At 34.2% G+C, this 17,544-nt stretch overlaps 2 protein-coding genes across 9 annotated transcripts in view; one reads left to right on the top strand and one right to left on the bottom strand.

Moving 5' to 3' along the window:
• The window catches only part of LOC111506437 (uncharacterized), an 84,430-nt gene that overhangs the window by 55,673 nt on the left and 11,213 nt on the right, over positions 1–17,544 (top strand). The gene's annotated exons all lie outside the window — the stretch shown is intronic.
• Positions 11–17,141, bottom strand: LOC111506230 (solute carrier family 41 member 1). Of its 5 annotated transcripts, none has more exons than XM_074173743.1 (9): positions 16,696–17,141; positions 12,330–12,430; positions 11,029–11,200; positions 10,072–10,251; positions 8,111–8,255; positions 7,400–7,546; positions 4,801–4,951; positions 4,521–4,726; positions 11–920 (listed from the first exon to the last, which is right to left on the bottom strand). In XM_074173743.1, exons 3-9 carry the CDS (start codon positions 11,041–11,043, stop codon positions 589–591), a joined length of 1,176 nt encoding a protein of 391 aa, XP_074029844.1. In that variant the 5' UTR covers positions 11,044–11,200; positions 12,330–12,430; positions 16,696–17,141; the 3' UTR covers positions 11–588. The 5 variants fall into 5 exon arrangements, with proteins under 5 accessions (XP_074029844.1, XP_023017043.2, XP_023017120.2 ...); XM_023161275.2 differs by lacking the exon at positions 16,696–17,141 and adding an exon at positions 16,444–16,659; XM_023161352.2 differs by lacking the exon at positions 16,696–17,141 and adding an exon at positions 15,104–15,307.

Below are 17,544 nucleotides of genomic sequence, written 5' to 3'. Positions count from 1 at the left end.
ATAGAGTTACTGTGACAATGAAAATTTAATTGAAATAATATTCATGTTTTTGGTTGAGTTTGAAATGACAAAAATGTCACTTCTCAAATGTTATTCAAAAAAATTGTTTAAGATGGTACTCAGCAGCCATTGTTTGTTCAAAAAAGGTAATATGTGGGAAATAACTTTATTATAGTGTGATAGTACGTTTGTATAAGACTCATTTAAATTAGTTAAACAATTTGTCTTGAATATACAATATACCTACGAAATTTACAGAACGATCCTATTCATCAGACCTCAAGTGATATGCCTCATACTTCAGATATGCGTCAGTAAAGCATATCTAAGAGAAGCGTTTTTCAGTCATACCCAAAAGACGTGATATCATTTAATTTCACCCATAAATTGAATATCCCACAAAAAACTGATATTCAGTGGTATTCTCACCGTCAGATCTTTTGACAATTTACCACAAACGTATCTTGTAACATATTGAGAACATTTTATAACTTTGATATTTTATCTTAAAAGTTCAGAGATTGATTTGGATGCATTCACAATCTCTTCACTTTAGCCATTATTTTCATATTCCATACACTTCAAGTATCATCCAACTGGTTGATATTCCTGGTGGATGGACCTTAAAAAGAAGAATCCAGCAAGTAGTAACGTTGATCCCAACAGATCTCCCAGTGCTGTCAAATATGGAATTGCTGAGTTGTCGGGGTCCATCTGATATTTCCATATAGTGTGGACCATTATATGACATACGTATAATAGTAATAAAAGTTGAACTAGACCGACTAGAAGATAAACCAAAATAAAAACCGGAGTGAGAGTCGATACTCCATTGTAAATAATGTCAGCAACATAGACGAATACTGCATGTCCGGGAATGGAGATCAGAAGTAGGAGTCTAGCTGTTTTAGCCGGAAGTACTGCAACAAAAGATGCTCGGATTATTTCTTAGTCTTGAATCTGTCCCACATATTTTTTGACTTCAGTTAACAGGGACTCAACAGATCTTCAAGTTATGATTATGGATTTTTAATTAACAACAAACTATTATTTTGATAGGCTTGAAATGAAACTAATGAAAAAAACGTTTCTCACACTAGAACAAAAACACTATCTCTCGACGCGCGTTTCGCTAAACAGGTTAGCATCATCAAGAAATAATTGCATTTAAGTCAGACCCTTTTATAATATCTAGACCAACCATTGCTTTCGGTAAGGGTCACTGAATTGGCGTTATTAAATGGGTTCCCAGAATTGATTATCGTGTTAGTTTGTTGTATCCTAATTTATACAGTGCATTTCTTTAATTTCCACTCCTAATATTTTTTGGGGATAATGAAATTATTGCATGAATACTTTATTTTGAAGTGAAATTGACAGATGAAACTTTCAAGATAGCGACTGGACGCCATCTGGAGAAAAAAAAATAAATGGAAAGAGGGTCTTGTGACACATCTTTTTGAAGCTCCTGACGAATGCTTCACAACCCTAGAATATAATGTCAATATCTTCAACTACTACAAAATGGCGGAACTTTTAATAACTTTTAATACATTGACATTTAACTACATAATATGAGGTAATAAGCTTGAGGTCAGATCAGAAGATGCTCGAAATGGTTGCCTTGAACTTCTTGAAATATGAACAGCCTATCCGATATTTCACGCCGAACATTTTCGAACACAGTAACGTCAATATTTCTACAAATATTTATTATTCTCTGCTGTATATCCAATATTGAAGCAGGTTCAGTTTCGTACACCTTTTGCTTCAAATAGCCTCATAAAAAAGTCAAAAGGTGTCGAATCTGGCGAGCGGGCTGGCCAGTCTGTAAGACCTCGACGGCCAATCCAACGACCAGGAAAAGTAATATCCAAATAATTTCTTACTTGTCTGGAGTAATGTGGTGGTGCTCGATCTTGTTGGAATACAATATCCATATCGAATTCATTAGGATTCGCTTCGACGATTTCAGTGATGAGAGGGTCACCAGTAGTTTCCAGCATATTCAAATACAGTTCCCCTGTTGAATTTTTATCAATAAATAGAGGTCCTTCAATATATTTTCCCAATACTCCTGCCCAAACGTTACTTTTTTGGGTATGTGTTTCCCAGAAAACGTAAGGGTTGGTGTCACTCCAATAACGGCAATTTTGTCTGTGAACATTGCCGTTTAGGAAAAATTTACATTCGTCACTAAAACAAATATTGTGGAGATACGTAGGTAGGATGTCTTGCAATGGTTTCCGTCATGTTTTCGCAGATTTCTATTCTTCGATCATGGTCATCTTCAGTTAATTGGTGTACCATTTTAATTTATATGGATAATTTTGTATATACCCATTCCTCTTCAAAAGTCTCCACACAGTAGAAGAAGATACCTCACAAACATTCGCGATGGAATAAGTAGACTGTTCAGGATTTACTAACCATCTCACCAATTATTTGCACTTGCTGTTCTTCCAGAATAGATAGATGACCTGGGGCATTTTGTTATGTATATGTTCATTGTCGTACTGACATTTTGTGACGTTTTTATAAACAAAAAATAACTTTACAAACCTAATCGGGTTGTTCGAATTGCCATATGGCAGATAAAAAGGAATATTTCTAGAAATATCGATATTAATGTGTTTGTTTTCAGGAAATTATCAAATTTTCCGCCATTTTATAGTAAGTGAAGATATTGACTTTATTTCTAGGGTTGTGAAGTATTCGTCAGGAGCTTCAAAATGATGTATCACAAAACCCCCCTTTCCTTTTAATTTCCCGGATGGTGCCCTGTTGTCATATTGAAAGTTTCATCAGTCAATTTCACTTCAAAATAAAGTATTCATGCATTAATTTCATTATCCCAAATTTTAATTCTTTGAGTTGACCCGTTCAAAAAATAAAGAAATGCACTGTATGTTAATGACTAATTATACCTATACTCCTCTTGTTTCTACTCGTAATTATCATGTGAGAGAGTAAACAACGGACTGTTTGGGAAGGAACCTTTATTGCTGTTTATTAATCTATTTCCACATTATATATTTCCTAACTTCCAAAGGCACCTAGGAGCCTATTGTCATTTACTGGTCTCAATAATTTCAAGAATTTTCCATTCATGCTGTGGTCGTTCTCTTAGGCATGTTGAAACGTGTTCTTTGAAACGCGTTCGTATGGTCCGCTCAGTTTCACCAACGTATTTTTTGTCATAACTCCCACAGCTTATCTGTGGATCCCAAACTTTTTTTTTGTCATTCTGTTTTTCAGGTTGCTCACTTGTTGAAATGAACGAACAAATATAACGTGGATATTACGTATGGAATCGAAAACAACGGAAAGCTTCTATTCGTGTATAAAAATTTAGAGTGTCTGTGAATCCCAACTTTTTAAAAATTAAAACACTCAAAATTAATATATCTTCCTAATGAGCCAGAACACACCAATTGATTGCACCGAATTTTCGAAAACATTGGCTTTCAAAATACATCGTACACTTCAACAAGTGTTAGGTAATTTGAAAGACATGATGATGGAAACGGGAAAGTCTGGGATTTACGAAATAAGCTATGAGGCTTGCAAAAAAAAAGTACTTTGGTCCAACTACGTAGACTATGATATTACGTTTCAAAGAACAAGTTTCACATATTCAGTTTTGTAGACCAAAGAAGTCTAATGTTATCCCTCAGAGAACAGCCACAGAATTAACAAAATTGTTAAGACCGGTACATGATCAGAGGATTTGAGACACCTTTCAAAGTTTTGAAATCGAATAAAATGATGATGATGATGTAGATAAACTAAAAATTAATTCGGAAGGTTCTAGGTAGCAGTCATCACACCACTCTTCTCAAAAATCTACGGTATTGATCAGATAAAAAATTATAAAATCTTGGGGTGTAGCGTAACCTGATATATACCGTAGATTGGTGAGGAGTGAGGTGTGATGACCGCCTGTCCTATGATCTTTCTAATTATTTTTTAGTACAATATCTACATCATTTTTTATCTTTTTTTTTCCAAGTTTTTAGTTTCGTATTTTGTCACTCAATTCTTCTCATTCTGTTCAGATTATTAGTGCCTCAGTATCAATCCGCCATTTTGTACCTGCAGCCATCTTGAATCTACATCTTTTTCAAAATATACTACTATTCTACTAGTCAAGCCCTGTTATTTGATACCCATATTGAGGTAGTAGTAAACAATATGTAATCTGCCGTTTTGTAGCTGCGGCCTTCTTGGATTTCCAATGACACAAAATTCATTAAATTGTATCGTCATCAAAACTAAACGTGTGTACAAGATTTCAGGTCAATCTGTCAACAGGGAGGGATTCAAACTTCAATTACTAAATTTGACACAAACAAACACACAGGGCGAGCTAACTAAAACTGTTTAATAAAAATGTGGAGAGAAAACGACGATGTTTTAATAGATATAGAATCGAAACCGAATGAAAATATTTTCAGTTGAATAGGGTTCCTTTTATCGCAATCTAACACCATTTTCATAATCATAACCGGCATACCTACCTCCTTTGATCAAGGCAGTCCATGGTGCGACCCATTGTTTTGTTTGAGGTGGAATTACGCCTTTGAAAGAGTTTTCATGTAACAACGTTGAAATTCGACTTGCTTGAACGGAAACCAAATTGCCCCCGATTCCATTTATGATCGGTTGAAAAACTGTGTAGCCTTTGAATTCGTCTACAGCCAGATCCAAAATTAGACCACCTGATCTGAAGAACAACGTTAATACTCACCAGTGAAAAGAAGTGCATTTTTATGATTATATATTGATATTAAAACTCACCCGCTTATAAATAGAGCAGAAATTACTGGAGTCCACCCGTGCAAGAGAATCATTTTGGTATATTTGTTATTACTCACAATGATCACCCAAATCGGGAGCAATACAAACACATATATGACTAAAATACCCGCCATCAACCAAGGGTACTCGTCTGCAAATCAAAAGACTCTTGTTCATAACAGCTATTCATGCATGCACAATCCCAAATATCATAATCCCAATTGCCTTTGCGTGCACTATAACTACTATCATAACCTAACAAACCGAACGTCATCAATTCGTTTGATCCTTATTTCCGGCTATTCCGGGCGGAGACAATTCCTCTAAAAAAACATGAGCATCGGTCCAGCAGTTCTTGAGTTATGAATAGTGTAACTAACATTATTTTGCGACTTTATTTTATATATTAGATGTACGACCCATAATATCAATGATATTATGCATTGTATTTCGTCTGAAACTGCGATCATTGCCGCATCGCATTTCATAATGTCTATCGCCATTGAAGAGGCAATGTCAGGTCCATAAACTTGTAAAAACCCGAAAACAGCAAGTAAACAGTGATATTAACCGGTTTGGTCTCTTGTTGCTTTATTAATATCTTAAAAGAATACAAAACAACTCTTATCACTACAGCACTCTATTATGGTAGTAATTTTATCAACTTCATGACGATTTATTTCAGATTATTTTCCAATCAGTATTACTGGATAATATCTGAATCATATTTCCACAAATAAGTCCGTGTTTGTTATTACTGCAGTGATTATAAGTGATGAATGATTTATAGTATATACGATGGAATCGTATATACCTACTATAAATCACAGCCAAGTGCAAATAATTGGTGAGATGGTAGTAAATCCTGAACAGTCTACTTATTCCGTCGTTAATGTTTGTGAGGTGTCTCCTTCTATTGTATGGAGACTTTTGAAGATGAATAGGTATCATCCATACAAAATTAAAATGGTACACCAATTAACTGTAGATGACCCTGATCGAAAAACAGAATTCTGCGAAATCATAAAAGTGCAATAATTTTATTATCCCAAATTTCACCTTTTTGAGTTGACCCGTTCAAAAAATAAGGGGAGGATATTAAAGAAAAGCACTGTATACTTCATGCTATACTTTTTGGTTCATTGACTTTGCTGCATTTAATAATTTCATTTGGTTCCTCAATACACGTATGATTTCCACGATCTCTCTCTTTATCACGTTGACTGTTTATAAGAGATTAAGATACCTTGCAAGAATAATAAATTATATCTGTATTAGTATTAGTGAGATCACAATCCGGGTTATCAGGTCGTGATCGTCAGTAACTACAAGTTCCTTTTCGACCACGGCCTGATAGTCCAGATTTTTTCAACTTCAATCTTGACTCTTACCGTGAAAGGCTATTCTTATATTCTTTAGTATGTCCAACATGTTCTTCATATCTAATTTTGTGCATTTTTTCATATATTTTGATGGTGCTTGTCATACATAATACAATGGCAATTTATCATCGATAACTTTTACAGTTATCAAGATATGCAACTTTGAAACTGAGCGAAAGCTAATGTGACATCACGAGATATGTGTGATTGTAGCTACAACGTCTAAACTATGTCTGATCTGTCAAAAAGCGAAACATTTAATGACTGGATTGAGATGTATCCAGTCCTGGAAAGTTTTATTGAGCCAAGCACATGCAATTCACCATAGAGTGGCCTTATTCATGGTTGTGGAATGTTTCAGTGAGAATATGTACTGAGTTCTTTTATCTAATTCAATGATCAAAAGTTTTTCTGATGTTGAATTATTATAATTCAAATGTTTTATAGCAGTAAGAAATGAAAGTGAAGCGTTATTTACGCAATGAATAAAGTTTTGTCCAACATATTCATTAACAGTTATGAATGCATTTATTTCATTATTATTTTGAAATAAATATATGTATTTGGATTGAAATGATACTCGCAACAAAAACAAGTTCATTGAACGAACTGGTTTTCTTCGGATAGCTATTTGCAAGGTTTTTTAACTTTTTCATTTTTGGTGAAAGTTACAAACAATTTGTTTGGTGCATTTCGGATTGGATAATTACGCCCATGTACTCACTATACAATTCTTTTTTTTGTCCTTTTTTACTTTTTTCTCCTCCATACTTCCACAACATAGGCATCATACAAACAACTCATATATCTTATACAGAAAAGTCTGAAACTGAAGATGATTTCCATCCGCAAATATTGTGACTTCACGCCCCTTTCGCTGAATGGCTTTTTCGAGACTGTTTTTCAAATCATTCACTCAGGGAAATTAGTTGCCAATATTCCTCAAATTACATACCGATTTCATTTTTAGAATAAAAAAATAAAAAATATGTTATTCAATAAAAAGTTTGTTTTTAAAGTGAATTAATTATGGCCAGTGTACAATGAAATTCGCCCAGAATCATTTTTTTTTAGTTCTTAATAATTTTTTATGTTGAAAAAAATAGTAGGTGTAATGTTTTCACAATACTATAAATCCCCTTTACCATATATAAATGTTTTGTATTATGCAGCTTTTATCTGGAGTTTTTTTTTATTATGGAAGTAAAATCACTTACCGTGGATTGAATGAAGAAAGTTAGCCCACATTGAGAGAGTAGCCAAAGAAACTACATCCCCTATACTGGCAGCCATTGGTGTGGCCAAGTTGTCTGGATTTAGTTTCATTTTATGGGATATCATAATAATACTAATCAGAACCATATCTGTAAAAAAAATTAAAAATGGATATAGCGTTGTCATGATGAACTTCATAAAAATGCCTAGTGAAGCTTGTCACTTTTTCAATTGATTTCAATGTTTATATAACCTTACAACAGAGACACAGCAAGCGCCAAACGTGATGGTGAGCTAGCCCCCATGCGCACAAACTCATTTTCAGTGCAACCCCCATTACAGCTCTTACGTACAAATGCTCTGTACAGAGGCGTATCATTACTTGTCCTCCAATGCTGTTGGCGTTTGGCATTATTTGAATAATTTGTGTTGTTTCTGAAAAAATATTATCGCCTGACAAAAAAACTAGTCATCAAGAGTGTATCATTATATAACATTTCAATGAATTGTACTACTCCCTGTGATACTAAATAAAATATGAAAAAGAAATTAAAAAGAAATAATGTTTCATTTTCTACCCTGATTAAAACTAATTATATGTACTACACTGGCCGGCAAAGAGCTCGTCGTAATCCAATAGTAATACAGTTGGGAGAGTCTATACCTGCGCGATCGCTCGCCATCGCGTTTGGCGCTTGCTATAATAGATTTACCCAAAGTTAAACACGAAAGTGTCGCCGTCAAAGTACTTGCCGTTGCCAGAAGTAATGTGTGTAACCATTTGAAGTTTCCGTTGACTAGAGCTGATCCAGCTACTGCAAAAACAGATACTATACACGAACAAACAATTGCTTGGACCTGTAAAAATCAAAATTTTGGCGAAATGATAATACTATTAGGTTGTTTCAAAAGTTTTGTCCCTTTTGATGTCATCAGTTTTGTAACTCCATAACTCAATGAAATATTTATTCTACTGTGTCGTGGTATATCTATACTGATCGATTAGGAATTTTGTACTTAATACATTGATGCTGTTCATTTTTTCCAAATTTAAATTTTTTGCCTTTTTCCAGCTTACGATTATATGATTTTAGGCCAATTTTTCTCTACGAATTCAAATTGAATCAAATCACTGCCAAAACAGACCGAAAAGTCAATCAGGCATTTGGCAATGATAGTGTTAATGAACCTCAGATAATCTGTTTAAAAAAATCTGTTTAAAATCTGTTTTTCCGTTAACCAGCTGTCGCACCCCTACGAACGACAACCCTCAGAAGTCGAAACTTGTGCGAGCTAAGGATTAACGAGGTCTTACCTTTTAACGTGTGATTCCTAACACGGGTTGGACGGTAGCAAGTGAAGATCGATCGTTCAGACTAGGGCTTGAACCACCGACCAACACGGCAGTCAATTCGAGTGAGTGAACAAAGCACCCACGCCGAACCGCTTGGCTACCGACTGAAAGCACTGTTTGACGTTGAGTTGCGAAATTTCGCTCAGGATATTTTTGCTAAGAAGATGAGCTTCGCAGTGGTCGACCAACAGTAATCCAGGTGATTTAACGAGGATTTGGCTACCCTGGTGGAGACTGACCCATCACAAACGGTGCGTCGGATGACGGAAAAATTGATCGTCAGCTCCCATGTGGTTTAAAACGTATTGGAAAGGTCAAAAAATTCGAAAAGTGGATACCCCACGGTTTGGACGATCGACAAAAATTGTCACATTTGGAGGTCTGTTTTTCTTTGCTTTTGCGTGACCATAATAATTTTGAATCGAATCGTCACGTGTGATAAAAAGTGGATCTTCTACGACAATAAGAGAAGGCAAAAACCCACAAAAAACATGGTTACTGTATGGTGGACCGCGGCTGGTGTAATTCACTATAACTTCCTGCAACGGGACCAATCCATCACAGCAGAGTCCTATTGTAAAGAAATCAACGAAATGTACCGAAAATTGCGTCAGCAGCAGCCAGCACCGGTCAACAGAAGAGGTCCGATCCTGCCTTGTCCACCATACTCCCCAGACTTCTTGCCAACTAATTACCATATTTTCAAGCGTCTTGGATAATTTTCTCACCGGTAGAGCCTTCGCCGATCAAGACCAGGTAAAAACGGCCTTCATCGATTTCATTCTATCCCTATCACACGAGTTTTATACTGATGGAATCAATACACTTGCGTAAAGTTGGCAAAGGTACACTGATCCAAATGGAGCTAATTTCGAATAAATTCAATAAGTGTTCACTGAGATATTATTGTTTAAACTAGACTCATAAAAACGGAAAAAGTTTTTGAGACATCATAATACTATCTACTGTTATTATAGGTTGTACTCGATTAACTTGTTAGATTGTTGATTTAAGAGGTACAGAAATACAAGAGTTCAAAAGTGACCGACCCAGCCAGTACCGTGGAAAATTTCTATGGCAAATTGAAACAGTGTTGCTTGGCATGAGATTAAGTTTCTAAAGGTTTTGAGCTCTGGCATTATCTAATTGATGAAGTTTTTAATCCATAACATCAATAATAGGTTTTAAAACAGATTAGTTGGAATTTCATTTAAAGGTAAAAACATTTCTGGGCAAAAAGCCAACAATAATGTGAGTTGGTGAAACTGTGGTGAAACGAGAAAGTACGTAAAAGATTACTATCATTGAAATGTCACATACCTGAACTAAAGATATATTTCCTATGACCATTTTGACTAGTTCTTGTCTGCATCTCATATTACCTAAATTTGCTTGGGTAGAAAGCCTTGATGCCAGACACATGTCCAAATTTCCCTTGAGACCTAGAAGTGCAGGCACAAGAACATATAGTGCCTGGACCTCTCTGAAAACTTCGTTTGTCTAAAAAAGTAAAACTAGAAGACCACCACGAAATGACGTTGAAACTTGAACTATCGTAATAGTATAAACTCAATTCATTTTAAATGAAAAAATGCTCATTCATACCAGTCTCAACTCCCTAGACTGTAGGTTAATGGACTGACACCTATCAGAAAACAACTACTCCCCTGGATAATACCACAAAGGGTGTTGGATTATATCCAACAGAAGTCAGTGCAGGATTCTTCACTGAAGTTATTCCTGCATATGCTGTTGTTGGCGATACAAATGCCGCAATTGATTTTCAATTATTGGAACACACTTGCAGACCGGTTTCGGTCTGTTCCTTCGGAGTATCATTCCTTGAACTAGGCTGAAGCGGACAAAACAAAAGGTTTGTCATCGCCCCATTTGCCTGTGAACGAGGTAACCAACCGTAAGTATGCCCACTGACTATATGTGAAAAGAAAAATTGCTCTTTCTTTTTTCTAAAACAGTGAGATTGATTTCCATTCCGAATTAACTTCGTTTCTATTCTCCCCATAGGAACATTTCCAAAGTTTACAATAATTACAATGATTATTATTTTCAACTTCTTGGCGGTTGAAATTTATTTGTGTTCTATTTAGTCTTTTGTAATTTGCACTGGTTTCCTTTGAATTGATATTGTTCAATTTTAATAATATTATTCTCCCTGACATACTGTAGCCCATGTATTATTTGTGAATTAAAATTATTCTCTAGAATCACTGATGATTTCATAATTTAAAATAAAAATTACAGTAAAGTGACACTTACTGTGACGTCTGCCATAATGAGTCCAGCACCAATGGTTCCAATCCCTGCTATAAAAAAAGGTATGCTGACTTGAATTATGATGTTGTACCATTTTTCTTGTTCGGCCACCTTTTTTGATTCGAGATAGATTCATCAGCATCTTGCACAGTAAAAGTGTGAAGTACGTCCAAATCTGGAAATTATAGAAAATTTTACTTTTGAAGAGGTTATGTATATAAAATATAGCTATATATAGCTTCGAAACTAATGGGAGCTTTCATTTTTGAGTGTTTAAAGGATGGTAAACAATTGAAAAAATGATCGGCCGTGTTTTCTGAATATAATAATCTATATGAGTATATTTTTTGTAACTCAGATATAGAAATTCATATTGAAAAATGAGAATTAAAACTTTTTGTCTTTACAACACTTTGATTTGTAACTAAGTTACTGCAGTTTCATCCAACAAGGACATTTTCAAACATTTGTATTCGTTTGAAAATGTGTTTGTATGACGAAACTGCAGTAACGTCAGTTACAAATTAAAGTGGTAAAATAATAATAAAATCAACGGGCGTAGAATAATCTGAGTAAGAGTGTAAATACAACGCCCAATTTTTTTATCTGATCAATACCGCAGATTGCTGAGGAAAGTGGTGTGATGACTGCTACCCAGGACGTTCCGAATTATTTTTTAGTTTTACAGTACATTATCTACATCATTATTTTCTTTTTCTTCCAATAAAAACGTTCAACATAAAAAAATTAACTTACTTTGTTTTCAAGTTTTTAATTTCTAATTTTGTTACTCAATTATTCTCATTCTATTTAGTTCATTTAATGCCTCAGTATTACAAAGTAATATTCAATCCACCATTTTGTAGCTACAGCCATATTGAATATTTTTCAAAGTGTACTACTATTCTACCAGTCCCAAGCACTGTGATTTGATACTCATATTAAGGTAGTTGCGAAAAAATATGTGATCCGCAATTTTGTAGATGCGGCCATCTTGGATTTACAATGATACAGAATTCATCAAATTGTATCGTCATCAAAACTAAATATGTGAACCAGATTTCAGATCAATCTGTCAACAGGAAGGGGATCAAAATTCAACTGACCCAAACAAACAGGGCAAGCTAAATAAAACCGTTTAATAAAAACATAGGAAGTTTCAATTCTCATTTCTCAATATGATCTCCTACCACGAAGTAACGGCTACATTCATCAATCTATGCAAATCCATATCTTTTCAATTCCCTTCGTGCAAGTGTGAATGGAATCGATGATCAATTCATTTATTATAAAAGTATAATTACTGGATGATGTGTAGATACCCTACAATTCCTTTTTCTTCCATTTTAATTGTTGTTTTTGTTTTCCAGTGGTCATACGAACTATTTCAAAATCTTCATCAAACCTGAAATTCCAAATAATCATTCGTTAAAATATATATTGTAAATCATGTCCGAAAAAAGACAACGCCGGCCGCCACTGCTAGCCATGAACCAATCGCGACGTAGCTAAGAGCGCGCGAATGTAAGATGTTTGCTGCCGCTCTTGTTGAAGCGAGAATAATAATACCGATTTCGATGAAAGTTTGAAGAATTTTCCATTACGATATAATAAATGCTGGTCATGAGCATATCAACACAGTCAAGTTGAAGTTACAGTGCGGTATGCGAGGCGATCTAGTAAGGCGATAGACATTCGAATAAAAGTTGAAGTTTTAGTTGAAGTGTTTGTTGTATTTAAAGTGGAATAAAGTTAAGTTTGATTATTGTTCAGTGTAGTCAATTATTGGTCAACCACAGGGAAAAACGTAACAATATTCAATTTCATAATTAGTTGTAGGAACCGTTAATCCATAAGATGCCCTATTGAGAGTTATAGAGTGAAAACCTATTATAGAATTGTAAACTATAATATTTAAAATAATTTTTTATCGATGATAAATGAGTTTTTATATCAATTTTTTACCACAATTACGTTCTTCTGTTTTGGTGAAAGCTCAATAATTTTTTTATGGTAATTTCAAAATGACCACTAATTTTTTTATTGTGAAGTTATCGGAAACAAAATTTTGATCACTTGGTAGGTACTCTGCAATTAAAATAATTTGACTATTGATAACTAATAAAATTGACCCTCATTATAGAATAATTAATAAATTTCATGTATCTTTCTCAATTCAGATAATAGACACGAGTATACATTGAAAAATTCCTAACCTACTGTAGAACCTAACGAAGTTTGAAAGTTAAAGTATTTCACTATTCAACATACTCTCTTCTCAATTGGATATATTTATTGCATCGAATCTGCAAAAAAAAATTTTACGCTGCAAACCAGGCCTTCACAACTTTCCTAAACTCTTTGTTAGAGTAAAATGTACGGCCTTTCAGCCTTTTTTTTTCAGTTTATAAAATATATGATAGTCAGTAGGTGAATAAGGGGGATGTTCAAATGGTTCGAACCCTTAATCACGAATTGTTTGCAGGAAAACACATGATTTGGGTGTAGAGACATTGTCCTGCATAAACAAAATAACTTTGAATAACTTTCTGCGTCTTTTCTCTATAACACAAGTCACCTCCAGGCTGTCTATCTTAACCCTAGGAAAGAACAGGCAGAGCCTATTTGTTCGAGGTCATTTAAACGATATAGAGCATTGTCACAGTAGTCTCCCGGAAAAAGTCCAGATCACTAAAAAACTCTGAGAACTTCAGGTTTTTATTTTTAGAGAAAAAACCTAAACGAACACATGGATAGAATCCGAAGAACATCGACGAAATGGATTGATAACCGTTATAGAACCTTCTTGAACCTAATCTCATAAAGAATCGAATATCGGTCTCAGACTTCCTACCGCTACCGCTATAGGACCGCTCTAGTACCGGTTTCATATTGTTTATTGGGTTAGGTTCAGGTTCAAATACAATGGTTCGTTAGTAGACACGAAGTTGTAGAAAATTCCAAGAACTTCCAAGAGGAGAAAGGAATAAATTTCTACATCATTTTGCTGTGTTCGCAGATACTTGTACAGGGCACTCAAATCATGTTCAGCGATGAATGAACTGCGCTAAGTTCCACCCAATCAGAGAGACCTCAAGAAGGCTCTCTTCCATACGTTAAGTAAAAATTATGACCGATGTTATCGATATGTAAAAAAGGCAGATGAATAAATTGTATAAAAACCCTAATGATCAACCTCAATGAACAACTAGAACTATGCAGCTCTCCCATTTTGAATTTGTGAATTTTGACAATTAATTTAGGATCCACTGATAGCTGGAAAAATACACAAGTAGATTTTTGGGGATCAATAGTTGGTAATCGTTATATATCATAGAAGATAATTAGTTTCATGAACTACACCTCACGATTTGATCACCACAAACTTTATTTGAAAAATATATCACGACATGTTTCGCTAACACAGTAGCTTCTTCAACAGTGATTTGAATACGTGTAGTTCATGAAATTACTATGAATCTTCATCAAGTAACGGCCAAATCAATCAAAAAAAGATAATTAGTTATTGTTGTAGTATTGTTATTGATAATTCAGGTAAAATTAGTTACTACAGGTACCTGCCTATATCATTGTATATTCGAAAACTTGTCTTGACAAAATCTACCAATTACTTGAGAATGGTCTAACAAACCGAAACCGGTCTTAGCAAATAATAAACTTCCTAGAAATTAGGCAAAAGTATTTTCTTTATCTTATACAACAAAATGACGCCTTGAAGTAGCAGAAAAAATAAAATTTTTATTGATTTTGAAATTTTGTTTAGTTTTTAATTTAATTTAACTTTTGCTGACTGTTGAGATTTGAAGTATGATTTATGTTGATGATTTTATATTGAAAGAATTTCAGTTTCTGTCATTAGTGATTGCTCAAAAAATTCCAAAACACATAAGAAACATATTTTTTTAATATGGAGTAAGTATCTATTTCGAGTGTTAGGTTAGGCTAGATCGAAAGTAAGGTTGCAGGGAAGTGGCTGTTTCATCAATTTCTAAACAGACCAACACGTAAGCCTCTGCATATGGCGAATGACAGATCCTGGTCCGATGAAACCACTTACAGCACCCTTTTTTTGCAAGGGTGTCAGCAGCTTCGCTGTCCTCCAGACCAAAGTGGCTTGGAATCTTGACCAGAGATAATCAAGTCTTTCTATCGACAGTCCACACTTGGGGGTAGGCAGATTGAAACCTGGGAAAGAGGTAGATCGAAAATATTTTCAAAGTCAAAGCCGAAATGTCGAACTAATAAAATCACAGATTAGGTATCATCCCTTCCCACGTCCCAAAATGAGTAGACAAACATTTTTAGATTTTCAATGTATCAGTATCTACATCATCACTGATGATGTAGATACTGATATTCGAATTTGTACTCTGTTGCTCAATTAGGATTCAGAATTAATTAACACTGTTATTGTAAAACGACGATGTGAATGCTGCAACATACACTTACTAGAAGTAGATAATTAAAACTATCATTCTAATGCAAATATTACGGTTACTGTAGTTACATGATGGAGTTTGTAGGATGTAAATTAATTTTTTCAATTTTTGCGAAATTACTAAATCTAGTTTATAAAAAACGTATCAAAAAAAAATCGAGACGGCAGTGGTTTCCGGAGACTTGGGATGAGCAATGGAGTCAAGTCGGGACAGATAGTAGTAAAAAAAGCTTCTCGACAATGGTGTGTTTCATTTTTAGCAGAAAATATTTAATCTTGAGAAATCTGATCTATTTTTTTTTTCAAAAATAGGGTTATGTTTATATTTGAAATTTTTCAACAGTATGTTGCCGGCTGTTTTTAAAGTTGTATAAATAAATAATGTATGTTAGCAATACTTTGAATAGATATGTAGTGAGTAACACTCAGGAAGATCTCATGATCCATCTTAATAATTGAAATTGAAGAATATAATTTGTTTATTTGATTGGCTCATTGCAATGAAGTTTAATTATTTTTCCTGAAAATTGAAGAACATTTTCCAATGCAGAGAGATTTTTTAGAAACTTAGTTTTCATTAGGACTTTTGCTACTGCTACTAAAGTTGAAAACTATTTACCAAATGGCATTATTGTTATTAATGTATAGATAGACATATAGATATGCTCCACTGTCAGGATTCTAAGGTAAGACAAAGTTTTTGCTTTTCAACCTGTTATCCCCAGCGTGTGATATGTCCAAAAAATTCTAGTTGTATACGGACAGGTATGTAACGTTCCGTTTTTCCACTTGTAATTTTATATTATGTGAGACACAATCTGAACACAAAAAAAACTTTTTCTTGCTGAATCTGATGGAAATAAATAACAAAGAAGAATGACTATAAACAACCCCAGTTTATAATTTTTTTGTTTCTACATACCCATCAAAGCTTTCAAATATTCTAGTCGTATACTCACGGAATCACAATCAATTGGAGAAGTTCGATACGGATTGAAAATATACGAATAACTGTTCACCAGATTAAGCTCATTTTCAAACTCGCACCGTAATCGTTTATAATTACTATGTAGAAAAAATATTGTATAATATTGGTAACCGTGGGAAGCCCAGGCTCTCATGAATAAAGCCATAAACGCTTGTAAAATAATTCAATTGTTTTCTGTTTACAACTTCTAAAAACCGCAAAATTTCCCGGATAGATCACATACCGAATATTTTGTTACACGAATATTCGTGGAAAAATATATAGAATAGATGAACAAACTAACATTTTTTTTAAACTCTTATCAAAAACTCAAGACTCAATGTTACAAATGAGATTGGTGAATAATGTTTTACCAAACTCCTTTAGACTCATTAGAGTTATTTTTATAAAATACGTAGTACATTTCCTTAACTGGGAATAACATTGTAATTTCAAAATGAAGATTATTCAGCTATTGAAAATAATGATGTAGAGAAAATGTATCCAGAATGCTTCTTAAACGAAATTAAAATTTTTGGTGAATCATTAATATAAGCCACCTAATCCATCCTTACAAGTTGAGTTTAGAGAAACGAGAAGTTGGACTCAATTATCTATGATAATTAGCTATCATCCCGTACAAACGATAACCCTTAAAAAATCGAAACTTCTGAGAGATGGGGAGTAACATGGTCTCACATTTGAAGTTATTATTATTTATATCTTTCTAGAAGTTTTCAATTTTTACGTAATGGATTGTTTTTTATACATGTACAACACTAAAATTTTTAAATTTCGGAAGATGATTCTAATCTAATCATTTCATTTATCCCACCAAAAACATTCTCTTGTAAAGTCGAGTACGTAATGCTTGCACTATAAAGTTTTCATAGTGAGCCAAGCTCTTCATGTCAGGGCGTGTTGACACACCTTTAATTTACCTTAGGCGCAGTCCAGACAGAACGGATGTGTGGCTAAGGTGGTCAGGACAAACCACTCACGTAGCATCACGTAGATAACTAAATGTCTGTTTCTTTTTTCTTTTCAGTGTGAGTTGAGCATGTTACGCCTGCTCCATGACGCAACACATTAG

The sequence above is a fragment of the Leptinotarsa decemlineata genome, unplaced genomic scaffold (genome assembly GCF_025532065.1).
Source record: "Leptinotarsa decemlineata unplaced genomic scaffold, Ldec_3_MD MMD2_tig00000505_RagTag_RagTag, whole genome shotgun sequence".
Taxonomy (NCBI): Eukaryota; Metazoa; Arthropoda; class Insecta; order Coleoptera; family Chrysomelidae; genus Leptinotarsa; species Leptinotarsa decemlineata.
This window is presented reverse-complemented; position numbering and strand designations above follow the sequence as displayed.